Consider the following 16,762-nt stretch of genomic DNA (forward strand, 5'->3'; position numbering starts at 1 on the left):
ATATGTACGTACAATTACTGTGGGGGCAACGTCGTCGATGCACTTATTGATGAAGCCGGTGACTATGTGTCGTACTCCTCAATGCCATCGGAAGAATCTCGGAACATATTCCAGTCTGTGTTAGCAAAACAGTCCTGTAGTGTAGCATCCGTGTCATCTTACCACCTCCGTATTGAGCGAGTCACTCGTACTTCCTGCTTTAGTTTTTGCTTGTAAGCAGGAATCAGGAGGATACCTGCATTAAAGATCACGGCCATTAGGAGTGCCGCTTCTGGATTAGCATTTTCTTGTTTGCTTATGGCCTTATACAGCTCATTGAGTGCAGTCTTATTGCCAGCATCGATTTGTGGTGGTAAATAGACAGCTACAAAAAATATAGATGGAAACTCTCTTGGTAGATAGAGTATTTCATGATAAGCAGTAGACCACACTACCTCAGGCGAGCAATACTTCGAGACAACCTTAATATTAGACATCGCGCATCAGCTGTAATTGACAAATAGAGACCCACCCCTCATCTTACCGGACGTAGCTGTTCTGTCCGGCCGATGCACGGAAAACCCAGCCAACTGTATATTATCCGTGTTGTCGTTCAGCCACAACTCAGTGAAACATAAGATATTACAGTATTTAATGTCCCGTTGGTAGGATATTCTCGAACAGAGCTCATCCAGTTATTCTCCAGTGATTGCACGTTGGCTAATAGAACAGATGGTAGAGGCGGGTTACCCACTCGCCGACGAATTCTCACAAGGCACCCTGATCTCCGCTCCCTGAATTTCCTTATTTTCTTCATGTGAATGACAGGGATTTGGGCCTTGTCTGGGAGCAACATTATATCCTTCACGTCCAACTCATTAAAGAAAGTGAGTAAAGGTGAGTAATCGCTGTTCTGATATCCAGAAGGTCTTTTCGGTCATAAGAGATAGTAGCAACAAGATATGTACAAAATAAGTTACAAACAATGCGAAAAAACACTGAATAGCACAATTGGTTAGGAGCCCGTAAAACCACAGCTATTCCCTCCGGCGCCATTCTTAAATCAGCTGCTCATTCTTAGATAGCAGTGCTCAAGGACACTTGATGTAAAGTGTGCATAAATGCTTTGGGGATTTAAAATTGCAAGCTTTTTGGCAGAAGTTCATTAATGTTTCAGCAGTGCTACCAGGTACATATTTATCTTTATTACCAAGAACAGATAGAGTTTGGGGTTGAGGCAAAGGTACTGTATATTGTTAGAATGGGGTATATGAGTTGAGTACAGGGCAGAGGGCTCCGGTATGGGGCTGGGTCATATGCAGGTCGCAGGAACAGAGAGGAAGTCTTGGCCAATGGGACTCCATTGAGGGGTACAGGGTATGAGGATTTGGGTATAGGACTTGGTCTGGGTAGAAGTCTGATTGAGAAATGTATCTTAAACTGGAAGCGATGCCTAACACACACACACACACACACACACACACACACACACACACACACACACACACACACACACACACACACACACACGAGAGACCAGTGCTCTGGGACATGCCATCCAGTGTGTCTCTGCACCAGGAGTCCCTGGGGTCCCGTTACTGTGAACATGAACAGAGCTCAGTGGCGTGCGTGCATGTGTGTTGCAGAGACCTCGGTAAATAATCTCTAACTGGTAGTGGTTGAGCAATCACATTTTTTGTGTGTGTTCATCAGCCTCATCAAGCACACAGGATATAACACCCTTCATTACAGGACAGAAACCCATGGCCGTGGCGACCGTTTGGGAGTCACAATCTCAGTCTTTCCCCTTGGTTTGTGTCTGTAGGTGTGATCCCAAAATTCTAAAAATCAAACTGCAATAGAGCATGCATGGGAAACATGATAATGTTGTGGATGTGGATTTTCAGACCAGCTTGACCAGCTAGTCTTGCTGGACCACCATACACACACACACACACACACACACACACACACACACACACACACACACACACACACACACACACACACACACACACACACACACACACACACACACACACACACACACACACACAAACAAACAAAAAGTTATTGAGGAGTTGTTTGTCAGTGGTGAGGGTGATATGTGTAACCATATATTGTTTTGCATATCAGGAATGGTTCTTTACTGCTGTGAGGGTTGTGAAGAACCATCCTGTTCTTTTCCTCTCCACAATGGTTTCCTTTTATGCCATGAAATGCTACACTGTTAAAAAGTTCCTATAAATTTACGGTACCCTACAGGCTACTAGTAGCAGTGAAAGTAAGGTAAAAGGACAGTATGATGCTGAACGCTGGTTACTTGAGACTATACCTCACTTGGGATTTGAACCTCCAACCTCTTGGTTGCTAATGACCTGAATTTCCTGCTACGCCACCAGGTCTGTGGGCATGAGAGAGATTGGCCACATATTTAATGCAAGAAAACATTCCTGCACTTTGCTAAAAGTTGCCCAAGTCGATAATTGTCAGATTATCTGACAACACCAATGTAAAAATAGCAGTGCTAAGGGACACTGGATATAAGGTGTGCAATAATTACTTTGGGGATTTAAACTTGCAAGCTTTTGGGCAGAAATGCATTAACGTCTCAGCAGTGCCACCAGGTACATCTTTACTATCAAGAACATATATCCACACTCTCAAAATTAGGGTATGGTTAGGATACAGTGCCGTTCCCTGAGGTACAAAGAGGTCAAAGGTAAACATAAGGTACCTCCAGAGGTACACATAGGAACTCACATGGTACTGGTTGGTTCCTTTTAGGGTACATAATCTAGTATAAGGGTACATTTTTCTACCCAATATTTTGAAATATATAAATATAATCATTGCAGCGATTTCAAATGTAGGTGGGGGCAATGTACCAGTGGGGCTCATTAGCATATTTGGGAGTGTGAACTAATATATGTGTATTTGTGCCAACTCTCAGTGGAAGTGTTGCACTAGTTTAAGTGGTTGATGGTTATGTTGCCAAATATCGAGCAAATTTTCCTTTATTATTGTCCCATAACCCTACCACCCCTCCCATAATTGGAGTAAACTAACGAACAACACTTAGGCTTCTACTTCCAGATTATACATACTATATACATTTTACAGACACAGTGTATTTTACTATAGTTATCCTTGGTTTGTTTTTAGTCCCACCCTTCAGCTCCACTCCAACCCTCTATCCATCTCTGAACACCATCCCAGTTTTGATTTCTATTTGCCATATATTTTTCAACTGTGCTGTGATACACTTTACTTAACACCAAGTGTCATAACACGATCATAACCATGTCATAATATGTCATAACAGCTGACAACTAGTCATAACATGGTCATAATATTGTCTTGACCCATATATTTACACCTGTTGTAACATATGTATATTGCGTTATTTTATGGCTGGTTATGACACCTACATAAGACTGTCAAAACATTTAATCAAAGTAGTTTTTCTGCTGCCAAGAAGTTAACTTTCATTTAAAAGTATGTTTCTTGGGCTCCTGAGTGGTGCAGCGGTCTAAGGCACTGCATCTCAGTGCTAGAGGCGTCACTATAGACCCTGGTTCGATTCCAGGCTGTATCACATCTGGCCGTGATGGGGAGTTCCATAGGGTGGCGCACAATTGGCGTAGGCCATCATTGTAAATAAGAATTTGTTCTTAACTGACTTGCCTAGTTAAATAAAGGTTAAATAAAATAAATAAACAAATCCTGTTGTTGTTGTTATAATGAATTCTTTACAGTTTTTTTAAATCATATTTTAAATAACTAGTAGAAAATGTGCTTTATGACACTGTAATGAAACATTATAACTATCCTGTGTAACTTTACTTGGACTATGAAAATACACGTTGACAGTCAAGAAGCATTATGACCATCATAATCATATAAGCCAGATAGGCCTATCACATACATGGCCTTATGCCAGTCATCAGTCAAAAAGAGGGTGTCTTGTCCTGGTCCATAAATCTGCTCCTGCATTCATCCCAGTCATCAGCAACAGAGCATTGGGGTAAGTAAATGTCTGTCATCAACGGGTGCACAATTATAATGATCATTTAACATGGCCAAATTCCAAAAACATTATATAACAAACATACCGTTGACACGTAGGCTATGGTGTAACGGAATATTTTGCCTTGTGTGGTAGGTTTTGTGGGATTTTCCACTCTTATGTCGGCGTCATAAACAGCCATAAAAGAACGCATAAAATAGTGCATATGTCATGACAGTGTTATGACCATATTATAACAAGTTACGTCAGCTCTTATGACATAACATGTTATGACACTGGGTGTCAATTGAAGTGTTACCTAAAATAAAACTAGATTTATTAGTGTTGCACCATTATTTTTTACATAATATAACCGTATACAATTTCAGTATCACATCTTAGAGTGATGGACTGTGCCATCCCTGTGGCCTCCGCAATGGTTTAGTCCACTGAGACAGGGGCGAATCAGACTGGTGTCTTGTGCACCATGAAATAAAAATATATATTTGTGACTGCTCGATTAATGACATTTCAGGTTGACCAACAGCCTATCGACCAAACAATCGACTAAATGGGGTCAGCTCTAAAATGCGTACACATATTTCAGTTTATAATTTTTCATTCCTTAAAGTCATCATCTCATCTCTGCTCAGGCAGATCCGGCCTGCCAGATCACTTTATCTCTGTGCTCCCCATACTGTACTGTCTTTAGTCATACTATTTAGCTAGACTGACAAAATCATTTTACTAGGTCTTTTACTTGTACTTTCACAAACTGTCTATCTCTCTCTCTATCGTCTTGTGTCGTGTACATTCCTCTCATGCGGTCTATGCAGTCTGTGTGTATCTAACCAAATGTAGCAGGCATAAGTGTATCCATCTCTGTCCGAGCCGGAAAGAACAGGACTAATGGATTATGGCCATTTTATTTAATTACCACGTTTCTGCGCTGAACTCAGTTGAATATTTGCTTAATAAAAACAACTCCCATCAACCCAGCGTCCTACATAGTTGTTGTCTTGATTTCGCTCTAGAGAAATGAGTGTTAGGCTCACAAAAAAAATGAGCGATACTGAACAAAGATATATATGCAACATGTGAAGTGTTGGTCCCCAAATATCCCAGAAATGTTCCATTCTCACAAAAAGCGTATTTCTCTCAAATGGTGTGCACACATTTGTTTACATCCCTGTTGGTGAGCATTTCTCCTTTGCCAAGATAATCCATCCACCTGACAGGTGTGGCAAAGCAAGAAGCTGATTAAACAGCATGATCATTACACAGGTGCACTTTGTGCTGGGGACAATAAAAGGCCACTAAAATGTGCAGTTTTGTCACACAACACAATGCCACAGATGTCTCAAGTTTTGAGGGAGGAATATCCACCAGAGCTGTTGCCAGATAATTTAATGTTAATTTCTCTACCATTTCTCTACCCTTGGGGTCCCCAGGACCAACGTTGTTTTAGAAAATATGGCAGTACATCCAACCGGCCTCACAACCACAAACCACGTGTATGGCGTCATGTGGGCTAGGGGTTTGCTGATGTCAAGAGTTTCGGGTTTGGAGCGAGTAGTCGCACTTCGCTTCGCTCCGCAGGTAATATTACATTTCATTACATTACAACGGTTTGATTTGTTTGATCTGAGCAATATTTTTTAGCTAGCTACATAGCCATCTTTGTATCAAAGATAATTGTGTAGTTTAGAGTAATTATCGAGGTTAGCTAGCCAGCTATTTTCGTCCTCCGCGACGCGTTCTCCTAACTTAGTCAACACTGCTAGCTAGCCAACTTCTACCGACTAGCAGCACTGTAGAAACTATTACATTACAACGGAACGACTTGATTAGTGTAGTGTTAGCTAGCTACATAGTTGTCTTTGCTGTCTTTGTATCTAAGATAATTGTGTAGTTTAGAGTAATTATCGAGGTTAGCTAGCCAGCCGCGCCGCGACGCGATGCCGTTCTCCAGACTTAGTCAACACACCTAGTCATCATCAAACCCACTGCTAGCTAGCCAACCTTTACCGACTAGCAGCACTGTAGAAACTAATACATTACAACGGAATGATTTGACTAGTGCAGTGTTAGCTAGCTACATAGTTGTCTTTGTCATAGTTTGATAATTGTGTAGTTTAGAGTAATTATCGAGGTTAGCTAGCCAGGAATTTTCGTCCACCGCGACGCCATTTTTCCAAACCTAGCCAACTATTACCGACGAGCAGCATTGTAGAAACGAAATACATTACAAAGGAACGTCTTGATTAGTTGCCTTTGTATCATGATAAGGTGTAGTACTGAAACTATCGAGGTTACCTAGCCAGCTACACTTTCAAACAAAGTCAACAACGCAGCCACTGCTAGCTAGCCTACTTCACCAGCCAGCAGTACTGTATCATTTTAGTCATTTTAGTCAATAAGATTTTTGCAACGTAAGCTTAACTTTCTGAACATTCGAGATGTGTAGTCCACTTGTCATTCCAATCTCCTTTGCATTAGCGTAGCCTCTTCTGTAGCCTGTCAACTATGTGTCTGTCTATCCCTGTTCTCTCCCCTCTGCACAGGCCATACAAACGCTTCACACCGCGTGGCCGCTGCCACTCTAACCTGGTGGTCCCAGCGCGCACGACCCACGTGGAGTTCCAGGTCTCCGGCAGCCTCTGGAACTGCCGGTCTGCGGCCAACAAGGCAGAGTTCATCTCAGCCTATGCTACCCTCCAGTCCCTCGACTTCTTGGCGCTGACGGAAACATGGATTACCACAGATAACACTGCTACTCCTACTGCTCTCTCCTCGTCTGCCCACGTGTTCTCGCATACCCCGAGAGCATCTGGCCAGCGGGGTGGTGGCACTGGAATCCTCATCTCTCCCAAGTGGACATTCTCTCTTTCTCCCCTGACCCATCTGTCTATCGCCTCCTTTGAATTCCATGCTGTCACAGTTACCAGCCCTTTCAAGCTTAACATCCTTATCATTTATCGCCCTCCAGGTTCCCTTGGAGAGTTCATCAATGAGCTTGACGCCTTGATAAGTTCCTTTCCTGAGGATGGCTCACCTCTCACAGTTCTGGGTGACTTTAACCTCCCCACGTCTACCTTTGACTCATTCCTCTCTACCTCCTTCTTTCCACTCCTCTCCTCTTTTGACCTCACCCTCTCACCTTCCCCCCCTACTCACAAGGCAGGCAATATGCTTGACCTCATCTTTACTAGATGCTGTTCTTCCACTAATCTCATTGCAACTCCCCTCCAAGTCTCCGACCACTACCTTGTATCCTTTTCCCTCTCGCTCTCCTCCAACACTTCTCACTCTGCCCCTACTCAGATGGTATTGCGCCGTCCCAACCTTCGCTCTCTCTCTCCCGCTACTCTCTTCTCTTCCATCCTATCATCTGCTCAAACCTTCTCCAACCTATCTCCTGATTCTGCCTCCTCAACCCTCCTCTCCTCCCTTTCTGCATCCTTTGACTCTCTATGTCCCCTATCCTCCAGGCCGGCTCGGTCCTCCCCTCCTGCTCCGTGGTTCGACGACTCATTGCGAGCTCACAGAACAGGGCTCCGGGCAGCCGAGCGGAAATGGAGGAAAACTCGCCTCCCTGCAGACCTGGCATCCTTTCACTCCCTCCTCTCTACATTTTCCTCTTCTGTTTCTGCTGCTAAAGCCACTTTCTACCACTCTAAATTCCAAGCATCTGCCTCTAACCCTAGGAAGCTCTTTGCCACCTTCTCCTCCCTCCTGAATCCTCCTCCCTCTCTACGGATGACTTCGTCAACCATTTTGAAAAGAAGGTCGACGACATCCGATCCTCGTTTGTTAAGTCAAACGACACCGCTGGTCCTGCTCACACTGCCCTACCCTGTGCTTTGACCTCTTTCTCCCCCCTCTCTCCAGATGAAATCTCGCGTCTTGTGACGGCCGGCCGCTCAACAACCTGCCCGCTTGATCCTATCCCCTCCTCTCTTCTCCAGACCATTTCCGGAGACCTTCTCCCTTACCTCACCTCGCTCATCAACTCATCCTTGACCGCTGGCTACGTCCCTTCCGTCTTCAAGAGAGCGAGAGTTGCACCCCTTCTGAAAAAACCTACACTCGATCCCTCCGATGTCAACAACTACAGACCAGTATCCCTTCTTTCTTTTCTCTCCAAAACTCTTGAACGTGCCGTCCTTGGCCAGCTCTCTTGCTATCTCTCCCAGAATGACCTTCTTGATCCAAATCAGTCAGGTTTCAAGACTGGTCATTCAACTGAGACTGCTCTTCTCTGTGTCACGGAGGCTCTCCGCACTGCTAAAGCTAACTCTCTCTCCTCTGCTCTCATCCTTCTAGACCTATCTGCTACCTTTGATACTGTGAACCACCAGATCCTCCTCTACACCCTCTCTGAGTTGGGCATCTCCGGCGTGGCCCACGTTCTCTCACCACTGGTGTCCCCCAGGGCTCTGTTCTAGGCCCTCTCCTATTCTCGCTATACACCACGTCACTTGGCTCTGTCATATCCTCACATGGTCTCTCCTATCATTGCTATGCAGACGACACTCAATTAATCTTCTCCTTTCCCCCTTCTGATAACCAGGTGGCGAATCGCATCTCTGCATGTCTGGCAGACATATCAGTGTGGATGACGGATCACCACCTCAAGCTGAACCTCGGCAAGACGGAGCTGCTTTTCCTCCCGGGGAAGGACTGCCCGTTCTATGATCTCGCCATCACGGTTGACAACTCCATTGTGTCCTCCTCCCAGAGTGCTAAGAACCTTGGCGTGACCCTGGACACCCACTAACATCAAGGCGGTGACCCGATTCTGTAGGTTCATGCTCTACAACATTTGCAGAGTACGACCCTGCCTCACACAGGAAGCGGCGCAGGTCCTAATCCAGGCACTTGTCATCTCCCGTCTGGATTACTGCAACTCGCTGTTGGCTGGGCTCCCTGCCTGTGCCATTAAACCCCTACAACTCATACAGAATGCCGCAGCCCGTCTGGTGTTCAACCTTCCCAAGTTCTCTCACGTCACCCCGATCCTCCGCTCTCTCCACTGGCTTCCAGTTGAAGCTCGCATCCGCTACAAGACCATGGTGCTTGCCTACGGAGCCGTGAGGGGAACGGCACCTCCGTACCTTCAGGCTCTGATCAGTCCCTACACCCAAACGAGGGCACTGCGCTCATCCACCTCTGGCCTGCTGGCCCCCCTACCTCTGAGGAAGCACAGTTCCCGCTCAGCCCAGTCAAAACTTTTCGCTGCTCTGGCACCCCTATGGTGGAACAAGCTCCCTCACGACGCCAGGACAGCGGAGTCAATCACCACCTTCCGGAGACACCTGAAACCCCACCTCTTTAAGGAATACCTGGGATAGGATAAAGTAATCCTTCTAACCCCCCCCCCCAAAAAAGATTTAGATGCACTATTGTAAAGTGGTTGTTCCACTGGATATCATAAGGTGAATGCACCAATTTGTAAGTCGCTCTGGATAAGAGCGTCTGCTAAATGACTTAAATGTAAATGTGAACAGAGTGCCCCGTGGTGGCGGTGGGCAGGCATAAGCTACAGACAACGAACACAATTGCATTTTATCGATGGCAATTTGAATGCACAGAGATACCGTGGCGAGATCCTGAGGCTAATTGTCATGCCATTCATCCACCGCCATCACCTCATGTTCCAGCATGATTAATGCACGGCCCCATGTTGCAAGGATCTGTACACAATTCCTGGAAGCTGAAAATGTCCCAGTTCTTCCATGGCCTGCATACTCACCAGAAATGTCACCCATTGTGCATATTTGGGTTGCTCTGGATTGACATGTGCGACAGCATTTTCCAGTTCTCGCCAATATCCAGGAACTTTGCACAGCCATTGAAGAAGTGTGGGACAACATTCCACAGGCCACAATCAACAGCCATGCGAAGGAGATGAGGCACACCAGATACTGACTGGTTTTCTGCCCCATGCCCCTACCTTTTAAGGTACAGTATCTGTGACCAACAAATGCATATCTCTATTCCCAGCCACATGAAATCCATAGATTAGGGCCTAATATTTTATTTAAATTGACTGATTTCCTAATTTGAACTGTAACTCAGTAAAATCTTTGAAATTATTGCATGTTGTGTTATATTTTTATTCAGTATATAAAAACACTGTATTCTTCCTGCAACTCAGTAGAAGGTAAACTTACTGTCAAATTACAGTAATTTTTAACATAAGCACATTTTAAATATCCTATAAGTATAACTGTAGAACATGTCATTGGTTCTACCTGGAACCAGAGGGTTCTTCATGAGAGGGCCCTAAATGGAACTCTAAAAAGTGTTATCTTGCAGGGACAAATCAGAAGGGTTATACGTGGCTCCCAAAAGGGTTCCCCCTACAGCAGCGTTTCCCAAACTCGGTCCAGGAGACCCCAAGAGGTGCACGTTTTGGCTTTTGCCCTAGCAATACACAACTGATTCAAATAATCAAACCTTGATGATGAGTTCATTATTTGAATCAGCTGGTTAGTGCTAGGGCAAAAAACAAAAGCGCTGCCCTACTGGGACAAATGACAGAATATCTATTGGTTCTAATCTTTTAACAATCTTTATCATACCAATAGATCCAGTGGCGTAGCAGGAAATTCAGATTGCTGGCAACTGTGAGGTGAGTTAAAATCCCAAGTGAGGTTGACTCCTATGTAACCCGAATTTTGCTGTTCTGCAAAACCACGCCCACCATTATCATATTTCCCAGCATGCTCTATCGTGTTGAGATGTTTTTAATTGTTTGTTTGTTTCAATATCTGTGTTTATGCACATTTATTTGATATTTTGCTGCACAAAAGACAAATAACATACATTTTTCTAAACCAATCCAATCTGTTAGTTTGACTTATTGCACCCGTTACTTAAATGGTTGTTCAAGTTTAGATACACTACATTACCGAAAGTATGTGCACACCTGCTGGGGACAACCAGATGGTGAAGCGTGATTCATCACTCCAGAGAAGGCATTTCCACTGCTCGAGTCCAATGGCGGCGAGCTTTACACTACTCCAGCTGACGCTTGGCATTGCGCATGGTGATCTTAAGCTTGTGTGCGGCTGCTCGGCCATGGAAGCCCATTTCATGAAGCTTCCTACGAACAGTTATTGTGCTGACGTTGCTTCTAGAGGCAGTTTGGAACTCAGTCGTGGAGTGTTGCAACAGAGGACAGGCGATTTTTACGCACTTCAGCACTTGGCGGTCCCGTTCTGTGAGCTTGTGTGGCTTACCACTTTGCGGATGAGCCGTTGTTGCTCCTAGACATTTCCAGTTCACAATAACAGCACTTACAATTGACCGGGGCAGCTCTAGTAGGGCAGACATTTTACAAACTAACTTGTTGGAATGGTGGCATCCTATGACGGTGCCAAGTTGAAAGTCACTGAGCTCTTTCTTTAGTAAGGCCATTCTACTGCCAATGTTAGTCTATGGAGATTGCATGGCTGTGTGCTCGATTTTATACACCTGCCAGCAATGGGTGAGGCTGAAATAGCAGAATCCACAAATTTGAAGGGGTGTCCACATACTTTCGTATATAGTGTAGTTTAGGTAGTCTCATTTATTCATCTGTCTATCCCTTCCAGTCATTCTGAATGCAGATTGGGGGAATCCACTCTGGATGGATTCCAATTGGAATTAAATATCACTTTGCAAGCCAGCATAATGCAAACCAACAGTGTTCAAAACACAGTGAAGGCTAGACACCAGTAAAACCACAGCCGAAGGCAGTTTACCAGCAAAAACACAACGAAGGCTATCACCAGTGAAAACACATCGAAGGCTGGTCTACCGGCATAACCAGCTAGACCATGCTGATCAGACTAGTATGACCAGCTAGAGCATGCTGGTCTGCCAGCATAAACAGCAAGACAATGCTGGTGGGCCAGCAGAACCAGTTAGATCACACTGGTCAGACCAGCTTGACCAGCTAGACCATGCTGGTCAGACCAGCTTGATCAGCATAGACCTGAATAATCCAGCACAGACCAGCTTGAAATGTATGCTGGTCTATGCAGTTTTTCAGCAGGGATGTATGTGACATCGAGCCGACAACCTCGCAATCACCATGCAAGCTAAATCTAACAGGAGTATTGTTTGTGTGAGTGTGTCAGAGAGAGAGAGGGGGGAGAACAAGAGAGAGAAACAAAGAGGAGGTAACAAGAGAGAGAGAAAAAGGTGTGTGTGTGTGGGGGGGGGGGGGGGGGTGCATGGAGTGTGCATGTGCCAGCTTGCACATACTAGGAAAACATGCTGTTTTTTTTAATGATGCCACAAGCAGATTCTCCTTAAGAAGTGCTGAAAAGCAGAGGAGCTGTGTTGTTGTGCTGACTGTCCATACAGACAGAGCAAACTAACATAAACATTGTAGAGTGTACAGTGCATATTACTATTGCTGATGTTGCACACTAGAAAATCTGCTTATCATTACTTATCATCTGGCACATTGACAAACTACTACAAAGTAACGAACAGGAGGAAGGATGGAGAGACTAGACCAAGGGAAGAGGTAGATGAGGAAGAGAGATTAGATGTGGAGATAGATGAGAAGAGAGATGGGAAGAGAGGGATGGGAACGGAGACGTAGGAATAGTTTGTGCGTGTGTGTCACTCACATGTCTCCTCTTCTGCAGTCTCCGTGGTGACAGACTCTTGGTGCTGGTGGGAGACCCTGAGCAGAATGGCCCATCATCCTCTTCTTCCTGAGAGAAAGCGATAGAGGGAGGAGATGGAGAGGTGGTGTGAGAAAACAAGAGGGGGAGAGAGAGCGAGAGAAAGAGAGAGGAGTGAGTGTGTCAAGTGAGTGTGCCATAATGTGTGTAGAACATAATAAAACAGACAGTTATGCATGTATTTGGAGTGTGGCCAGGTCAAATCAGATTAAATCATTCTGAACTCATGTGTATGCACACATAGCGACGTGTGTGTGTGTGTGTGTCTAGTACAGCCTAGTGAGAGCCAGTTAGTCAGTGTCCCTGTCCTCAGCCTCTCCTCTGACGGTGAGTTCAAACTGAAATTGCCTTATCAAAAGGACCAGACTGATGGAAACATACATCTGGTTGCGTTTCCTTAGAAGGAATCAGTGGCTCATTTATGAAATATGCAAACAATAAAGAGTTAGGACTGTAGCTGGATGACGACAGGCTATAGGCAGAGGGACACTGATTAGAAATGTACACTCCCGAACAAAGCACAATGCACATGTTTCACAAGTCATTACAACCCTGCTCATCTCTGAGTGAGCTGAGTCACATGCTCCATATAAAACAGAGTGTGTGTGTGAGCCCTGGAGAGGTGTGAATTCACATAGGTCACCCTTTGCTTGAGCCTGCGAATGCCCCTCTTGGCATGACTCTTGGCCTGTAGGAGAGAAACACAGGCATTAGAAATAACCACAGGCTCCATTAATATTCGACAGTGGTCCGGTGTAACATCAAGGCCTGCTTTGATCCTGCTGGCCAAAAGGACAAAGACTAAAGTTGGAAAGGGCATCACACGCATGCATATACATACACAGTCCTAGTGGAACAATGACATTTACCAGCTAACTACAACCTTTCGGATATTCAGAGTGAGAACCTGTATGACTTAATACACATTTTAAGGTTAGGTTTTCATGTTGTGTGTGTGTCCAATATGAAAGTGTTTGAGGTGTGCTTGATTTAGCTCGGAGTTTGCACTTGTGGGACTATTCCACCGGTTCCAAACTAAATCAAGAGCAGCTCTAGTATTTGAACATATTTCACCCAGGTCTGATTGGGAATATGTTATTGATCCAGACTTGCATATCTGTAGACCGTTTTCACAGCTGGACTTGCCTTAGTCATTGCAGTGTTGATCAGCACGCCGCCTCTCTGCAACACACAACACTGTAATTTAGCAGTGCACACACACACACACACACACACACACACACACACACACACACACACACACACACACACACACACACTTGGCAGCACACACAGGATTTCCATCGAACACACAACCCAACCAGCGGCGGTCGGTGCCATTTAAGATTAGGGAGGAAGATTTTGATTTATTTATGACCATGGCTTTCATATTCCATTCACCCAGCTCAATGTAAGATCGTTTAAGCTACTACATGTTACTAAAAATTGCCCTATACCCATCATGAGGTTGCTACAACCTAGTCTACGAATGAACGTTTATAACGTAGGTGCACAGGTCGAGAGACATATTGGAGTAATCAGACAGTGACACATTCAATACCACCTTGCACACTCTTGCCTGAATCTAGCCTGCATCTAGCTGATCTGGTGTGTAATCATTAGTCCAAACTAGAGTTTCTATTGGACAAATTCAGGTAGGTCCCTCCCAGTTTCGTTCAGTTTGCTTCGGTTTAAGAAACATTTTGCAACAGAATCAGCGGAATGAATATACCCCTGATCACCCGCACACTCTCCTCCTCTCACCTTTTCCCTTCGCTTATGGACTTTAGTGCACAACACTACAGCTGTCTGTGAATAGGCACAAAAACTTCAAGCCAAACCCTTCATACCATAACTGCTAACCGCTACACAGCCTACATCAATGTCACCATATTAAAGTTATAGTCAAGAAACTAGAACTAATGCATTAGTAAACTCATAGCCTTAAAACGGGAAGCCTGGAGAAGTTCCATGGCAGAAATCAGCTAAAGAGTGGTCAAAACCCGGTGTAAATCAGTGTCGCCTTGCAACACGTCAAACCAATCAAATGCTTTGCTTGAGCGGAGCTCCATAAGATGCTCACCAGATTAGTGCCGTAGGAACAACGGTACGTGAGGACTAAAGATTTGAACAAAACAAGCACTAGTGACAAAACTTTTTTGAATGTTTGCAGCACGCTGGTTTTCACAGCATTTCTCAGTTAATTTGAGATGAGCTAAAGCTGCAGCAAGAGGGGGGAAAATGTCATCAATGCTGGCATTAATCAATATTTTTTATTTTGAGGTTTCTGAAGATATATTTAGCTGTAAAGGCTAGGATTAGGGACAAGAAGTAGCTAGCCATAATGAGGCTTGTTTTGAAAAAGGTCAGCTAACCTTGTAAGCTACATAGCTATAACTAACTAGCTAGCTACTAGTTAGTTAATCTTCACTCACAATTATGAAGCCAACAGAATGTTAATAAAAACAGCATATTATTGACCTAAAAGGTTAGTTGTGTTAGCCAAGTCGCTAGCTTATCCAGTGTCAGTGATACATAGAGCAGCCATGTACTGTCTCTCTATGGGAACTGCAATCATTTTGCAAGCAACATTGCTAAAATTCATAAAATAAAATCAACCTCAAAATGTTATCTGTAATGTTCATCTTCTGTAGCCTAATTGCATCTCCTTATTTTCATACTGTACCTAAATTGCAAGGTTTGGATTTACACTAAACAATTTTATGTCAGCACTTAAAAGGCATGTACAAAATCTGGTATATGGTTTGCTTCATATATTGTCTACTGGTATCACATTTAAATTGAGAACATATAGCTCAACATGTAAACAATGTGAGTTTAGCTATGCCCTGCTTCAGATGACAGATGCCATAAGGCAAGTAATGCCATCATACTGTAGTCCTATGACTGCATTGGCGATGCATGCTATATGATAAGCTGCAAAATGGATTCACATAGCTGATATACTGAGGGAGTGACAATCAAATAAAACCAACTGGAGCTCTTACAACTAGACAAAAAGGAAATGTTCATTTAGGAATACAACACAGAAACACAGACACATTACAGGCAGAACCCCTTCCCCACTTTATTGCAGGATTGTGATATGGGTTTAACCAACATTGACACTAGTTCATTTTGAAAAATAGTTTAACAATTAAAACAAGGAATCAACTTCAAGGAATCAACACTTTATCACTTAAAAATGTACAAATAAGCTAACTCGTACTGTATGTAAAGATTAGACATCTTAGATTAAACAACAACAGATAATTGCTCCAATTGTAAAAGGTTTATACACTGACTGGCCCGTTCATGAAAATGGATCGCTCCTACAGACAGTGAGTCATGTGGCCGTGGCTTGCTATATAAAGCAGGCAGACATGCATTCAGTTACTGTTTGATTGAACGTTAGAATGGGCAAAACGAGTGACCTAAGCGACTTTGAATGTGGTATGATTGTCGGTGCCAACCGCGCCGGATACAGTATTTCAAAAACGGCCACCCTCCTGGGCTTTTCACACACGGCAGTGTCTACTGAGAATGGCGCGACAAACAAAAAAACATCCAGTCAGCTGCAGTCCCGTGGGCGAAAACAGCGAGTTTATGATAGAGGTTAAAGGGGAATGTCAAGAAGTCAAATTTGTAATAAAGGAATTTTAATATTTGGTAAGAAAAAATATCATTAATTTGACCTTATTAAACTCGACAGTTAATTTTCCATCAATGGATGACGATTGAAATTTGAATGCTATGATTTAAGCAAAAAAAGAAACGTCCCCTTTTCAGGACCCTGTCTTTCAAAGATATTTCTTAAAAATCCAAATGACTTCACATATCTTCATCGTAAAGGGTTTCCCATGTTTGCTCAATGAACCATAAACAATTAATGAGCATGCACCTGTGGAATGGTCGTTAAGACACTAACAGCTTACAGACGGTAGGCAATTAAGGTCACAGTTATGAAAACAGGACACTAAAGAGGCCTTCCTACTGACTCTGAAAAACACCAAAAGAAAGATGCCCAGGGTCCCTGCTCATCTACGTAACGTGCCTTAGGCATGCTACAAGGAGGCATGAGGACTGC

At 44.0% G+C, this 16,762-nt stretch overlaps 1 protein-coding gene across 3 annotated transcripts in view; it reads right to left on the reverse strand.

The window, feature by feature from the left end:
* dennd1b (DENN/MADD domain containing 1B) overlaps positions 1-16,762 on the reverse strand; it is a 200,919-nt gene that overhangs the window by 11,963 nt on the left and 172,194 nt on the right. For 2 of the 3 annotated variants that reach the window (XM_029750398.1, XM_029750400.1), the window contains 3 exons: positions 13,822-13,857; positions 13,310-13,363; positions 12,619-12,705 (listed from right to left, as the gene is read on the reverse strand). In XM_029750398.1, coding sequence (XP_029606258.1) covers positions 12,619-12,705; positions 13,310-13,363; positions 13,822-13,857 — 177 coding nt within the window. The remainder of the gene's footprint in view (positions 1-12,618; positions 12,706-13,309; positions 13,364-13,821; positions 13,858-16,762) is intronic. The other variant, XM_029750399.1, reaches the window with a different exon arrangement.

Source organism: Salmo trutta, chromosome 4 (genome assembly GCF_901001165.1).
Source record: "Salmo trutta chromosome 4, fSalTru1.1, whole genome shotgun sequence".
NCBI lineage: Eukaryota > Metazoa > Chordata > Actinopteri > Salmoniformes > Salmonidae > Salmo > Salmo trutta.